We start from the raw sequence: 16634 nt of genomic DNA, 5'->3' as shown, positions 1-16634 counted from the left end.
GATGAGAAGACCGCCGCTGCATCGTCCGTCCAGGGTCGAGCATGGCAAGTAGACAACGCCGGACTAGAAGTTTAATCGCTAAGCAGGTGAATAGCTCGTCGCTTACGCGGGAAACAAAGCTGTAAACATGCAGCGGGTTTTATGAATAAGACGTAGTGGATTTTAGACGCATCATGGCGAGGAATTAAGTTCGACCAAAACTGCACTTCCGGTAGGAAATTGCAGACCATCCACCCAAGATTTGCCAACTAAACCGATAACCGTACGAGCGGTTCTATTTTAATCCATCCACTCATTGATGGCGTCCAACCATTCCTGGCCTGAGCCTAAAATGTCACTCCGTGTGGGCGCCACGGCTGCCCGCGAGCTAAACCGGGGACGGTATTTCCGAGGGTGACATAATGAAAACAGCCGATATTTTCGGACAGGCTGGACGACGCCGAGTGGTGACCACGGTTGGCCTCCGCCCCACCGCCCGAATGGGACAGATGGCCGCTGTTTACTCCGCCAGCTGAGTCAGAATGATTGCGACACGAGTCCTGGACGGATGGGCGTTAAGGCCGCCCCACACTGGACCTCGCCTGAGGGTTGCGAGTTTGCGGGCATAATACTAATTCATAGAGTGATTAGACTGTTCCCTTATGGTAACTTCATGAATGCAGTGAAGTCGGTACATCTTCAGAAAATTACACATAGTCGCAATACCAACGCAACGAACCAAAATTCGACTCCAACGAAAAACCCGTAAACCTCGCAGAACTCGCAGAACTCGCAGCGAGGAAAATCGAAAGTTGACTCAAAATCAACTTTTGGAATGCGATGCAAGTTCACTCGCAAGCTGAAAACATGCAGACTCGCTTGTTAGATGGTAGTGTGGGCCACTCAGCTTAGATTGTATTATTTGATTTTGAAGAAACCCGAAAACTCCAAAACTCGCAACCCGCATGCGAGGTCCAGTGTGGGCCGGCCTTTAAACAGCGGACTGACAAAGACATACTGGGGGCTAGATTTTATGCTGTGAAGTGTGCACCAAAGCAACGGGTGATGTTCACGTCAAAGCAAATCAAAGATCGTGTCACCAGTATACATAGATGAAGTAAAGTATTGATGGAATGCCTGGAGTGTTGCAAAGTGTGCATCGTGAACAACGTCACGCAGTGTCATATGATTCTGACCAAACATCCCCTTACTATATTCACGCAATGAGAACTCGACGAACCTACACAAACCGCGTCCCAGACGAAATTACACCGGCCACGGCCGTCACATCGACCTGACGGGGCCAGCCATGTATCTCAGGCCGGAAGCGACTTACTGCCACAAAGCGTGAATATGGTTATACAGATCACACCTCAAGGAGTCATACGTCCGTCCCCAGCCCCGAACGTACACAGTTATCCCCCCCCCCACCCACCAGTCGGTAGCAGGAAGTAAGAGAGCCCTCCCCCCTCAGTCAGCTGACCGATCTGGGGGTCAGCTGACGTCATCCCTCTCCCTCCACCCAGGGCAGGGGAGGATTGGCGGGGTGCCTGACAGCTCAGGGCACGGGACCGGCAGGACCCAGCACACCACCCAGGCCAGGGAGGGCGGGTGAATGTGCTGAACGAGCAACTGTTGGACACCATTTAATAGATAATTGATAAGTTACTAGGGTTGGCCTTATTGACGCTGGCCAATGTTTCAAACGGACAGAAGGACTCAACATCAACGTTATTTTAAGCAGGTAGATGATAGGTCAGCAATTGCGTTGAAAAGAGTCATAGGAAGTAACTTCGTGCAAATAAAATCAAAAGAAATCGCCCAAATGCTATTTGGGCGATAGTCACCCTGTCCACTCACAAGTTATTTCCTTTGAGCGCTGCATGGTGAAGCACGTTGAAGCCTCGCTTGTTCTTGATCTTGAAGTCGAGTGCGGGCACGTTTCCGAGCAGTTCGATAATCTCCAGGTTGTCCTTCCCAATGGCGTCGTGCAGCGCTGTGTCCCCGTACATGTCCTGTAAAAGGGAAGGGCGTCACAAACACAGAACGCGTGCGGACTGGACGAGGGGGGACGTTATACACAAATAATGGGCGCCGGGGGCGGTACACGATAGGCGCATCTCTCAGAGGCAATAGGTCACACAAGGGTGGCGTAGAAAGCCATAAGATACCACGCGGCTACGGAAGACGATCACTCAGCACTGGCCTTCGTTCGGTCGCTCTAACAATTTTCCACCGACGGAACGCAATCAATTAATTGTGTCCTTGTATTAACCAAGACTGAAAAAATTTGCTTTTCGAAAACACAAGTTAATGTTTTGTGAGTAAAAGAGTTCTTACACATAGTTATTCCATCTTAAATAATCCTTTTCAGTTACCTACCATATTGATACACTGAAGACTAAATCCGAGAAAAATTACAGCATCACCAGATTACAGCATCACCCCCTGCAACACACCTGCAGGTTGGGGTTGCAGCTAGCCTTGACGAGCACGCGCACACAGCCCACGTGCTGTTTGTTGACGGAGACGTGCAGCGCCGAGCACTGGCCACGGTTAGTGGCGTTCACGTCCGCTCCCTTCCTGATCAGCAGCTCCATAATCTCCGGCTGGTTACTGTGGGTACAGACAGGGGTGCGGGGTTAGCCGACGACTAAATTGTTCCACAATCTCCGGCTGGTTACTGTGGGGAGAGGGGCAGGAGGGGTTAGGTGTCTGCCTCTGCAAAACTGAGTGGCCGCGCTGATGGGGCTGTCTATGATCTCCAGCTGGTAACTAAGTACAGAAGTGGCGGGAGGCGATAAGGCGAGACTGGAATTGTCATACGGAATTATCCAAGAGCTCAAACGGTTAAGAATAAAAAATATTGAGCCCAACAGCTAAGATATAACGAAATTGCCATCGCAAAGAACAACATAGTAGCACAGCACAACAGAAGCTATAGAAACCGGACACAGCGAAACGACACTGGTCAGCTGCACCACATCTAAAAATGAGTCTCCGACAGACCAGAGCCCACATCCCATCCACTCCCTCTCTGCCCGACTGCGTCCCTCGCCACCTACCCAAAGGCCGAGTAGTGCAGCGGCGTGTCTCCGTCGTCATCAGTGGCCGACACACTGGCCTGCGCGTGCAGCAGCAGCCGCACCGTGTCCATGTGGCCCTGGTGGCAGGCCAGCTGGAGCGCCGTGCGGCCGCTGGACTTGGCGTCCACCTGCAGGTCGGCAGGGGAGGGGGCGGTCAGTGTCTGACTGGCATCCAAGCAAGTGAGAGGGGGAGGGAGGGGGCGGTCAGTGCCTAGGCGTGACCAGAGGGGCAGCTAGAGGGAGGAAGGGGGAAGGTCACTGCAGTATCTTCGGTCTAGCATTCCTCCTCCCATTCCCATCCCATCCCATCAACATCCATATCTTGTCCGCGCTTCTTCATCCACTCTCTCCCCTCCCCCAAATTTATCAGTAACTATGTACCTATCCAATCCCTCTTGCTTCGCACTCATTCTCGCCCCATCTCCCAATACGAAAAATAGGAGAACGGTCCATTGTCTCAACCAGTATATTGCCCCTCTGTTTCTCTAGCCACATTTCTCCATTTCCACTTAATCCCGCCCCTTACCTTATCTCTGTTTCCCAGCCCCCCCCCCCCCCCCACTCCCCGGCCGTTACCTTATCCCTCTGTTTCTCCAGCCACTCTCCCGTCCCCGCCCGTTACCTTATCCCTCTGTTTCCCCAGTCCCTCCCTCCCCGGCCAGTACCTTATCCCTCTGTTTCTCCAGCCCCTCTCCCCGGTCAGTACCTTATCTCTCTGTTTCTCCAGCCACTCTCGGACGGCCTCGGTGCGCCCCTGGGCGGCGTCCCGCACCAGACGGTCGGCCAATGATGTGTCTTTGTGCTGCTCCAGGAAACTGTTGATGAACGACACCAGTGTGCCTGAAACACACACAGGCGTGGTTAGTGGTCACGGGTGATGGACACAAGGCTGTCTGCTAAATTTAATGATCGTCAATTTCGAAAGAAAGCTGTTTTTGTCTCATAGATGCCTCATAGATGCATCACAGACAACACCAGCATACAAAATATCCACTTCCTCGCTCTTCAAGCAAACATGACGACAAAACCCTAAAATATCATAATTTACCTACGAGACTCTTTGCTCGAGTACACCAAAATTATGATGCTTCACTTCCCCTCGCTCACCTGGCTGCTCCTCCCTCTCCCTGACCCTCAGTGAGTTGTTATCGGGTGCTGCCGCGCCACCGGCCGCCGCCGCCGGACCCGCCCCCGCCGCCGCGGCCCCCGAGGCGGCGCAGGCAGCCCCGGTGACGGGGGTCACGCACAGCGGGTTGATGGTCCACGTCTGCCCGTTCATGCTCACACGCAGGTCGCCGTCCGCGTAGATCTTGGTGATCTGGCCCGTCTTGCCCAGACACTGGCGAAGGAGGCGGGCTCTGGTCAGTACGGATTACGGGATAAGATAAACAGCAGGGCATTATGGATGATAAACCTGCAATAAGGGCAGCTGAAAATGGTCTATTCCTACGGAGCTCAAAATGTCATTATCGATTCATTTGAGGCAAAAGCTATTACACCGACCAAACCGATTCACCATTCAACATTTGGCTTGCCATTTCCCGTTAAACTCGTTAATCCATTATCTTTCGGACGATCAGAAGCTTTAACAATACCCAATGCACATAATCACAAGCAAAATCAAAGCCTGCAATACCCGGCCTCCATATCCTATCCCAAGAGGGGCCCACTCTGTCCTTTCTTTATCCCCTTCGCATTCCCACTACACCCACTTCCCGTCCCCGTCACTCACCATTCTCATCATCTCGATCCACTCGCCGTGTCCCTTCTGAAGGAGTTTGACGCGCGACGCGTCCTCCAGCACGCGCACCGTGTCGCCGACGGTGAGTGGGCTGACGCGCACCAGCGCCGCCGGGTTGATGGTCCACCGGGTACCGTTCGGGTACTGGACCCTGATATCGCCGCGGTCGGTGATCCGGTGCACCACGCCCACCTGACCGATAAACTGGGGACGGGGCGGGCGGACTGGTCAGCCTCAGCTGGGGGTGGGGAGGGCGGACTGATCAGCTGGGGGTGGGCGGACTGGTCAGCTGGGAACGGTCGACTTGGAACGGGTCGGGTCCGGGAAACGGTCAACTAGGAACACGGGACGGGGAACGGTAACTTGGGAACGAGCCGAGGAATGGTGAAGCGAGAAAGGGTCGGGAAACGATACGGCCAACGGGAAACGTCCAATCAAAGCTGAAAATATACTAAACCAAATGGACGGCGAAAATCCCCACTAGAGTTACACCATGCCGAGGCCCACACTCTCTCAATACCGCTACAGCACCATAATCAGTCAAAAACTCCAAAAGATAAACAAAGCAACCGGGTCCTCAGCCACCGTAGCCGGTCTCTGACAAAGCCCAGTTGCACGTACATATATTCTGACACACCTTCGTTAATCACAGCTATGACACCATTCCGGCGGCATCTATCTCTAACATGACCCTCCAGCTGTCTACCGCCCACCCCTACCGACAGCCGCCGCGCGGCGGCGCGGTCCACTCACGTCGGCCATGCGCGGGTTCCAGCCGCCGTGGCCCTCCTGCGCCGCCTGCAGGGAGGCCGCGTCGCCCGCCACCCGCACACGGTCGCCCATTGAGAACAGGCGGGCGGCCGGCCGGGCGGGCGGCGCCGGGGCCGGCCGCACGGGCGCCGCCCCCGCCCCCGCCGCGGCGCCCGCCTCTGCCGCGGCGGCGGCAGGCAGCGGTCGGCCTGGAACACAGGTGAGAATTGTCAGTGTCATCAGGAGTAGGGCGAACCGGCCGTACCGACAGACGTCACACACAGCTCACCCCAGAGACAGCGGCACCAGTGTTACCGGTAGGTAACAACGGGATATCACCCACCCCGCAAACCTGCACGGAGCAGCGCTGGGACTGGCAGGATACCACACGTCACCACACACGATGCTGACCTGTCATCACTAGCACCACCAGCACGGATGAATTACTGAGCATGAGTGTACCATCCACCCCAGCACAAGCTACCGCCTAAGCAACTGAGCTGGGACGGTCAGTTCCGACACACTGTGTTTACAGTTTATGCAGCGTACGGCACGGAATTTCCCACTCATGTTCCGAGACGAGTGATCGACAGACTGGCTAATTCCGAGGGATGTGCTCCGCGCAGTAAAGTTCAGGGAGAACTGGAAAGTAAGGCGCCTGCATAACGTGCTGTAGAAGACTCGCTAAGTACCTATTAGCGGTCGATTTCCAGCGGATACAATCCCTCCCTCCCCCCCACCCCAGCGCGGGGAGAGGAGGTATAGTAACCCCCTCGGCCCTCACTTACCCAGCGCCGGCAGATGCTCCGTATAGCTGTGCCCCTTGCCCATAGATGTGGTCCATATAGCAGTACCTCTCACTCGCCCAGCGGTATGACAACACCCCTACTCACCGAGCGCGGGTAGGTGCTCCGTGTAGCAGCCCCTCCCTAGCCCAGCTGCAGGGCCTGTACAGCAGCTGCACCCCTACTCACCCAGCGCGGGTAGGTGCTCCGTGTAGCAGCCCCCCCCCCTCCCCCCTCTAGCCCAGCTGCAGGGTCTGTACAGCAGCTGCACCCCTACTCACCCAGCGCGGGTAGATGCTCGGTGTAACAGTTGCCACCGGCGGCCTCCCCGCCGTTGACCAGCATCAGGTCCACCTTGCCCTGGTGGCCCATGCGGTAGACGTTCGACACGCCTGTCAGCCAGCTCACGTTAGCCACCGATCGTCCCGACTCGTTGTCCCATCCGTGGATGTCCGTGACGCGGCCCACCTTGTTGGCTGCGGGAGAGAGAGAGCGTGGAGGTCAGAAACAGAGTCGCGAACTAAAATATCACGGAATACTCTGATGTTTAAAAATCGTTACAGCGCAAAAAGCCTCAAAAAGTGAGGAAAATTATAGTCGCTGATTCAATCTAATTGTGATGAGAATAAGGTCACCAAAAGCAGTAACAAATCAAATGTTGACTGGAGGGGCATTCCACGATAGATCGTACCAGGCCCGTCACCCTCATCTCTCAGATTTTAATGAAAATCGGTCCTAGGGGTAATCATAGGCCCCAAAGACGCCTGACAAAATATCAGACTTCTCAGATCAGAACTTTTTGAGTTATATTGCATTACATTTTTTTAACTTCGGTTTGTAACGGTGAGTTTGATGGCCTATAACTCAAGAACGGGTTAAGCAACCAACAAACAGTAAACAACACTAAGCTTGCGATGAATCAAAAATTAATATTACTATTTTAAAATTCCAAAGAAAAATTTTCATTGTTGAGTAAAAGCCTTAATCTTTTTTCATTTGCCTCTAATGACTTTTGGGACCAAAATTTTTCACATTTTTATTTTTTCAAAATAAACTTAATGTCATTGCAAATCGACATGCAAAAAAAAAAAAATAGAAAGGTGTTCTTTCTATAAGTTCCTCATTTTCCCGCAAACAAAATGGGTTTCGGGGGGGTTGATACGACCCCAGCACGCCATTTCGCTTCTAATAGAGCTAGAGCCTCGCGGAAAAAACGAGCGTGTGTGCCGTTACAAGTCGCAGCGACTGGTACCCGATTTTAAGGCCTCAAGTTAACCGGTAGCGTCTGAGGTCAGGTCAAGTGACAGAAGTTACGGGTTCGGTTTTTAGTAAATAACTTCGCAAAAAAATGGCCGCAGAGCCGCGATTTTGGCATCATTGTGTTCACCTAGCTCAGGTGCATCAAATGGTATACTTTTTGCTAGGGTGAGGTCAACTTAAGTAGTTGACCTCGGGTCAAGGTCAGGTCAGAGCCCCTCAGGTCACGAAGCTGGGCAAAGGGTATCATATGGCATATCATTCGATTCGGAAGGTCTTCCTGAGTCAATTGGTGGCTTTCCCGACTCTCTAGCTCCATTTGATCTGGAGTTATCGACGAAAAACTCGTACGACCCTAGTGACGTCATAAATGACGTCACGCAAGGTTAACAATGCAAAAGTGAAGCATTGGACTTTGCAAGGAGTGCATGAAATCACGATACCATGTACGTGAGATAGTTTAGATCATTCTTGGCGCCAAAATAACAGTTTTTATATTTCCCCATTGACTTATAGCAGTGATGTCACGTGACCGACCTGTCCTCATGCAACCTTAAAAAGTTCCGAGATATACAAGTTGTGACACCTCTGGAGGACACCATGTATGCGTTCTGTAACTTTCATCTCGGACAGCTATGGTCATTGGCGTCCAAAACAATGTCAGAACTAAACAGCCTTTTTCACCCTCGCGCTTATAGGAAAGAGGGTTGGATGAACCCTCTTTTCACTTTTTTTCAGATGACTCAGACTTCAATTGAAATTTCAGTAGCCCGTGATGTCACTAGGCAGCTTTACCACGCCATTTGTAAGCTCCCCTCCCGAAATCACTATTCGAAACCGTTATTGTGACGTAAAATAAATACATTTATAGAAAGAACACCTTCCTAATTTTTTGCATACTTCTTAACAATGAGCCAACTATTTTTTTAAAGAAATAAAAATTAAAAAAAAAATTGGTCCCAAAGTCCAAAAAATACAAATGAAAGAAAACTCGATATGTCATATATCAAAAATAGAGTATTTTTCGAAATTTCAAAAATACATATTAATCTCTGTTTCATTGCAAGTTCAATGCTTTATAACATTTGGCATTTGAATAATCCGTCTTAGAGTTACAGCCCGCCAAACTTAGCGCTGCAAAGCAAGATCCAAAAAATGTTATACACCATGACTCAAAAAATACTTATCTGATAAGCCTCAAATTATCACAGGTGTATGCAGAGCCCCTGATTACCCCTGAGACCAATTCTCGTCAAATTCCGAGAGGTGAGGGTGTCAAATTGGAAAAAAGTGGTACGATCCATCGTGGAATGCCCCTGGAACGTACCGTCCTGGTCGCCCCACTCCCAGTCGACGCCACGCACCACCTTGGCACCCGTGAAGATACCCTTCAGCTGGATCTTGGCCGAGTCTCGGCGACAGGGCACCTCGCGCCTGCCGGAGCAGATGTCACAGGTCAGACAGGGATCTGGGTCACCGGTCAGACAGGGGACTGGGGTCGGTGACAGGTCACTGGGGTCGGTGGCAGGTCACTGGGGTCGGTGACAGGTCACTGGCGTTGGTGGAAGGTCACTTGGGTCGGTGGAAGGTAGTTACTTGGGTCGGTGACGGCTCTCCGGAGTAGATGAGAGGTCACTAGCTCATGGGCAGGTCCTCTTGCTGCTAGTGTAACGTGGGATGGGTATGGGCAGGTATCACGGGACAGGCACGGGTGGGGTAGGTGTGCTTTATTTTGAACTAGTTCGAATCGTTATTGATTAAGTATCACCTTTGCTAGTTTATCATGGTTTCCAGAGTATCGTTTGCAAGATCGTTTGCACCTACAGATAACCACTCGTCGATTGACGCACTGAACTGTTTGATAGGGGGATCAGAAATTAATTACGGATGACTGATACCTAAGTCTCCACAGCAAACACTGACAGAATGACAGTGTACGCTTTCTCAAACACCGATATCACAATGCCCATCGATTTTACTCTCCCGTGTCGGTGGATTGCCTCAGTTGGCCTTCAAGTCAGCGTGCCCTACCCTCGGTGCCCTAAAACGAATCACGACCGAGTGAACTGCCGAGGAAAACCTGCCTAATCATCGCATCACGAGCCAACAGTCATGGACGGCCCTGGCGGAACTGCTGGCAATTTATTATAACAGTCTCCCTCAGCCCACCAGCGTCATGGGCGAACCGAACACGTTTAGTTACAATGCAGCATTGTAGAAAAGCAGAGACCAACTCTTATGCCTGGCACCTCGAGACCAGCAACTATGGGGGACAGAGTTTTCATTAACATTTCAGCACAGTTCGTAACATAGTTTCACCAAAAGTCCTTTGTAGTCCCGTCTATCCCACTTCAGCTTCCTTTCTAAGTTGGTTTGTCATTATCAATACAGCCCCAGTTAGCTCAAAAGGACGTTAAAACCACAAAAAACACCTGACACCCCGAACACCGCCTGATAGTACGGTGGGATACAAACAGCCCCAATAGCTCCGCTGGGTCGCCTCCCGTCACAGCACCCCCGAGTCCCGCCCACTCACCCGGGCTGCCCGGGCCGCTCCACCCTGAGAAAGGCGTGTGCGGTGTCGTGCCGGTCAGCCATGTAGCAGAGTGTGCAGAGGTCGACCGGGTCAGGGCAGACGGCGCAGCGCCAGCGCATGCCGCGAATGGCGCGCTCCTTACACCCGGCACACGCCGTCTGCGGGTGCCGCACCCCTGGGGAAAGAGACGGAGGGTCGGCGCGGGTCAGGTGGGTAGACCTCAGGTGGGAGTTAATTGTTCATAATACATCGTCTCCTTGTCAACAAACGTGCATTTCCGAGGCGTATCTCCAGATAGCTGGCAGCCGGGAAAGTTCACCCCGTCCCTGAGATGGGAAAGCGGAACAGCGGTGACTCAGCCGATCTAACTGATCCATTATCTCTGAAGTGTCTGCAAAAGCGGAACTATACCGCTAGCCGCACTTATCTGCCCGGCTTGCAGGCGACAGGCGTATGTATGAAAAATGCATGGCGCGTGATGAATTATCACGAAAAGAGCGGACAGAGCAGCTGTCGTTCACTGCACCGACGAGACACTTATCGAAACACCGGTGCATCTCAAGTGCCGCCTGTCAACCACAAAGTGGAAAGCTGCGATACGCATCGCACAATCGCGATGCACCAGGTGGAGTTGTGAACACATGCCAGGTGATATTCTAAACAGTTTGCTCTAAATTCTTGAGCTGATACCGCGTGCGGAGCGGTGTTCTACTTCTAAGCGACGTGTTTCACATTCTTGAATACTAGCATACGCGGCACACATGATTCTTTTGGATAACTGTGGCAAGAAATATATATTAGGAGGCATGTGCATCACATGTTTTTGTCTCAAAGTGGTCAGCAATTCACTTTATACTCTCATGTAAACGCCTCGAAAACAGACAGCAGTGACTGATAAGGCTTCAAAAACAATAACTGAAATCAACCCATTACGTTTTATCGCGCAAGTATTGACCACTCAACAAGGCCTATCTTTGATCCCCCAGCACCCAGTGTAGTCAGTTATCTGCAGCCGCTGAGGGCACTGCGCTCGCACCATTTCCACCACTTTACGCCAGTCAACACCGGCGACCTTGGCTCCCACTCAATGTCGGCTGCACTCCCGCGGAGGCAGAGAGGTTCACCGACGGCCGCCGTCGCGAAACACGAGCACGGCCAGCGGTCGTATCGCCGGCGGCGCGTGACCGGGCCCGAGTGCCGGTCCGCACAGGGAGCGAGCAGCACGGCAAGTACCGGCGGAGCCGAGAGAGCAGAGCGAACCCCGGACTGAGCCGAGAACGGCAGGGAACGGCATCAGACCCTGCTGGCGTCCCCCAGCTACCACCGGAATCCAACCGGGTACACGGTACTGCTCGCCAAACCAGACATTACCGGACGGTTCAAGAATCCTAGAATACGTGCTAGAAGTTCATAATACCGCGGTTGGCTCTACTTCCTGTTTCACCACCACTACACAGCACTTTTGACTGTCCACGCTTCTGTCACCCTAGTCAAACGATTACCCGCCATCCCCTAAACAACAATCTTCTCACATCTCACCCTTACCATTTCCCAAGCTCCATAGTCTCAGAGACGTTACATGGTTGCCGCCCGTTAATCGCCCACCGACCATTCTCATTCCAGGTCACTCAGCCCCTTCAATCCCATGCCTCCAGATTCCTCAGACTTCTGCTTTCACGCCCCCCCCCCCCCCCACACACACACACCTCTAATCCCCCTGATCCCTAAACTCTCTCGTTCTCATTCCCCGTGCCCGGGACGCCTCACCTGCGGCCGCCGAGTCGAACACGGACAGGTCGTAGGCGTTCTGGTAGCCCACGCGGTAGTTGGTCTTGTTGCCCGAGTCCCAGACGACCACGACCGTCTTGTCCGGGGTGGTGACGCTGTTGCAGCCGCCCACCTCGACCACGGTGCCTGTGTGACCGGGCCCGCCGTCCTGGGCGCCCCACGACCAGTCGGGACCACGCACCACGCGCAGACCCACCTCCACCACACTCATCCTGCCGCTGCGGCGGCTGTCTGTGGGCACATAGCGTCAGCGAGGAGGGTGTCAATGGCATACACCTTCAGAACACTCATTCATACTTTTATCATTGCATCAATTGAAATGCAATGCCAGCAATGCAAGGCAACTGTGGCTAATTCCATCCAATGTACAGCACATTGCATACAAAATACCTACCTACCATGCCCAGATGAAATATGCAAGATACATCATTTCTTAATTAAACTGAGGTCTAAGGCTCAAGCAATCAGCATTGATCATATGACTATTTGGTCTAATGTTTTAGCCTGCATCCATGAAAATAGTATTTCGGTCTCATTCGGTCTCCTGACGAATGAGACAAAAGGTCATTCGGTCTCCTGACGCGCTTGCGAGCGGACGGGTCCAGCGAGAGGTGTTCTGACGACGATATTGGCGCACTGCGAAGGGAGTACTTACTGATTTTTGTTCACTTCAAGTAAATTTAGGACCGTTAGGACCATTATATTTGATCTATAACTTAAGGCTAGGACACTAGATTGTGCATTGAGCAGTTTCAGTTTTTTCAGTTTCTCAATCCTTTAGTTTGAGTATCACGGGGAGGCCCAGTGATGGATAGTGAGATGATAAAAAAGCTGGTGATGGAGGCGGTGGAGAAGGAGACTTCGGTTTTGAGGGATGAGTTAGAAAAAGTAAAAAAAGAACAAAAAAAGAGCAGTGAGGTGATTGAAAACTTGAAAACGGAAAACAAAAAGCTGTGGGAGGAGATAACAAAGGTGGATAGAAACCTAGACGAGGTTGAGCAGTATAACCGAAAGACCTCTCTGATTTTGGGTGGGGCTTTCCCTGAGGGTGAAGAGGGGGAAACTCCTAGTGAGACTAGAGAGACTGTCAAGAAAATCATCAAGGAAAAACTGAAAGTAGACATGAAGGGAGAAATAGTAGCATGCCACCGCCTTCGCAACAAAAAACGAGTAGTTGTGAAGTTCCAGGACCATGATGACAGGGAGGCAGTCTACCAGTCAAAATTTGATCAGGGGGGCCAGCCAGGAGAAAAAATCACTGTGCATGAAAACTTAACTGAGAAAAGAGCCAAAATGATTACAATGCTGGAGGAAATGAGAAAGCGTAAGGAGGTGCTCAACTACTATACTAGAAATGGAAACATCATGGCTAGAGACTCCGCTGAAAAGCGCTACACCCGCATCCAGCCATGGCTGTCAGAGAGAGATGTGAAAGCAACTCTTCAAAAGGCAGCCAACAAAACCACACAACAAAGTAACCAGGGCAGCAACTTCCTGCGCTCCCAGACACTCTCAGACATCCCTAAAGGATTTGTAGCTAGCAAGACAACCAACCTGGAAGAGTATGTGGTGCCCTCTACCCGGTCTAACCGGCAGACGAAGAAGGGGAACTAAGCACAAGATCAGTGTGAGTAGCAACCTAGCATTATGCAGCATCTGAGCAATGTTTGCGGCGTAGACTGGAGTGTCGGCATACTTTCCACCTTCCGCATCTTAAAATAATACCATGCATACATATACACATTATACAATGTGCCACAATTAATTCATTATGGTGCAAACAACAATGCAGGTGCTGATCTTGCTACCCAAGTGGCATATAGTGTCAGTTGCAGGAAATGGGCACTGGATATTGGGGCGTGCATTGGCAGAGATATCTGACCCTTTACTGGAGCTCTTCTTAATTGGTTCTCTGATAGTAAATGATCACCTTGATCTTATATGAGCCACCCAGGCGTGCAGCTGCCAGCTCTGCCAGAGTGCTATTGGAGCTGCGTGGCTGCACGTGGAATGAATGTGTGAATGGAATGCATACATGGGTGCTGAAATATGCACCAGTGCCTGGCAGAAAGGCCATTTTAAACATTTTAACCAGGAGACTGGGTGGCTTGCCTTGTTCATAATCTTTATCAGCATTATTGAGCTGCTAACCCTTAAGGAGTTGCTCCTGGTCGGATTCCTGTCTGGTGCATGCCCCTAGTGGCGCTTGGCCACATGAATGGTCACTCAATCACGTGGATTGCTGTTGTTGACCAATATGCTGCCTGATGGCTTATAGCAATATGTGCTACATGTGCCTGCACTTTGCACTGATCAGCATACATAACATAATACATACTTGTACTACAATAATACTACAATATAATACAATAATACAAAATACATTACTACTATAACTTGAAGTAGCATATGCTAAGGTTGAAAGTATGCTGTGCCACGAGATGCACTTTTGGTGCAGCATTGCTCAGATAAAAAAAAAGTAATCAAATCTCCATCTAAGTTCATAACACTCAACATTACCTGTTCCTTTATACTTACTTCATATAATCTGGTATACATAACCCTGACTCTGTTGTTGAATGAGGTCTTGCTGCATACTCTTCCAGACTTACATAAACATAAACAAACATCATAGCTACCTACATATCTAATATCTATCCTCCAGTACCTATATCAATATGCATTGCCTTTGTTTACCAACAGATCATAGTACACACGCCACGTGATTCACAAATAGCAGCAATTCAAGGTTGGATTAATTGTGCCTCTGTTGCATATGTCACGTGACATACATATCTTCTCATTCCAAATAAAAGTGTGTTTAGAAGACTAATTTATAAAAATAAGTTAGAACTCACTGCTCGAGTTTGAGCCATTTTGTTTCCATTTGTAGTTTCAACATTTCAAGCATTACAAAGTATTGCAGTTTATAGTAAAAATTAGCTTGAAATTAGTGTAAAAATAAATCCCACTACTAAAGTTCTTCTTTTATCTGGCCCCTCTGACAAAACGCTTGAACTGGGCTTCCCCGAGTACCGAGAGTGCCTGCTTTTTTTGGTCTCTTGGTCTGTCCTATCAGAAAATCCGTAAAACAAGGTATAGTACCTAAATTACAGTATACCTAGTCATTTGTCATGAACCTCGTAGAGTGTTCTGATATCCCAGAACCTCTAAATAGCCAACAATTTAATCCCTTTGCCAATATCACCTCACCTGAACTGCAGGTTGATGACAACAGCTTTAAAACCCTACAATCCTCTTGTGGCTATTTCTCCCTTCCTTCAATGTTTGATACAAATAAATCATCACACTATTTTTTGAATATCATTCATATAAATGCCAGGTCTATTTGCTCAAATGATAAATTTGAAGAACTTCAGTTGTTTTTGACCAGAAGTCATTGTGTTTGGCATATCATTTGCATCACTGAAACATGGTTATCGGACGACCAAATTTCTAATAGACAACTTCCTGGATATACAGGTTATTTTGAGAACAGGAATGGCAAAATGGGAGGTGGGGTGGCAATCTATGTAAATACTGAATCAGTTAAACATTCACTCAGATCTAAAATTAAAACCCTACAATGTACTCAATCAGTTATCATAGAATGCCAAGTCGATAGTTATCCAACATGCATTGTTGGAGCTATATACAAACCTCCAGACTTGGACAGTGACATTTTTTGTTGTGAACTTGAATCGTTGCTTGAGAATATAAATCATGAGAATAAGACAACCTTCCTGGCAGGTGACTTTAACCATGACCTCTTCAATATTGCAAATAATAACAAAACATTAGAATTCTTCAATACACTTGCTTTTCATGGCTTCTGGCCAACTATCTTTAAAACAACAAGAATCTCTGATGAAAGGGGTTCTCTGCTTGATAATATTTTTTGCAACAATATTGAACTGGTCTCCTGCTCTGGGATTATATATGAAGATCTCTCTGATCACTTTCCTATCTTTACCTGCTCTTACCCTCACAAAGATGCCAAAAGACATGACACTTATAAGCTCATCTTCAATGAAAACAGAATGGACAATCTCAAAGACTATATTACTGAGCATCTGCAAAATTTCTCACAAACTACAGATCCAAACATTGCCTCAAACATTATCATAGATGCATACTCCTCAGGAATAAAGATGTTTAGCACTGAAATAAAATGCACAAGAAAAAGTAAAGCTATAAAACCCTGGATAACTCCAGCAATACTAACATCTATCAATAGGAGAGTGTTTTTGTACAAAGAAAAAAATAAAAACCCAACCACAGAGAATAAGCTTGCCTACAATAGGCATAGGAACTGCCTTAACATTATCATAAAAGTAGCAAAGAAAAATTATTTCCAAAATCAATTTCAAGAAAATAAATCTAACTCCAAGAAAATGTGGGAGCTTTTGAAAAAATGTGCCATGGGAGGATGCAGTAGGCAGTCCTTGCCCAGTAGCTTTGTCAATGAAAATGGTACACAACTGGATGATGAAAATGACATAGCTGCTTCATTTAACAAATATTTCATTTCAATATGTGACAAACTGAAAAATGAAATTCCTCCAAGCAACACTGACCCTTTAAGTTATATAATAAGTGATCATGCTGAGCATATATCCAAATTTGAGCCTACTAATTCAGCTGAGCTTAACTCGATCATCAAAGCCATGAAAAATGTTGGCTCAGGTATAGATGGTATAAATGCAAAGATA

At 49.3% G+C, this 16634-nt stretch overlaps 1 protein-coding gene across 1 annotated transcript in view; it reads right to left on the bottom strand.

Annotated features, from left to right (window-relative positions):
* Positions 1-16634, bottom strand: part of LOC122380220 (E3 ubiquitin-protein ligase MIB2-like) — a 29779-nt gene that overhangs the window by 9030 nt on the left and 4115 nt on the right. The window contains exons 2-12 of the mRNA XM_043363204.1: positions 11902-12153; positions 10135-10309; positions 8926-9032; positions 6623-6817; positions 5560-5765; positions 4798-5010; positions 4173-4404; positions 3772-3905; positions 3045-3193; positions 2439-2595; positions 1840-1994 (exon numbers count right to left, since the gene is read on the bottom strand). Coding sequence (XP_043219139.1) covers positions 1840-1994; positions 2439-2595; positions 3045-3193; positions 3772-3905; positions 4173-4404; positions 4798-5010; positions 5560-5765; positions 6623-6817; positions 8926-9032; positions 10135-10309; positions 11902-12133 — 1955 coding nt within the window. The 5' untranslated portion in view covers positions 12134-12153. The remainder of the gene's footprint in view (positions 1-1839; positions 1995-2438; positions 2596-3044; positions 3194-3771; positions 3906-4172; positions 4405-4797; positions 5011-5559; positions 5766-6622; positions 6818-8925; positions 9033-10134; positions 10310-11901; positions 12154-16634) is intronic.

The sequence above is a fragment of the Amphibalanus amphitrite genome, unplaced genomic scaffold (assembly GCF_019059575.1).
Source record: "Amphibalanus amphitrite isolate SeventyFive unplaced genomic scaffold, NRLGWU_Aamphi_draft 000093F_arrow, whole genome shotgun sequence".
Lineage (NCBI taxonomy): Eukaryota > Metazoa > Arthropoda > Thecostraca > Balanomorpha > Balanidae > Amphibalanus > Amphibalanus amphitrite.
This window is presented reverse-complemented; position numbering and strand designations above follow the sequence as displayed.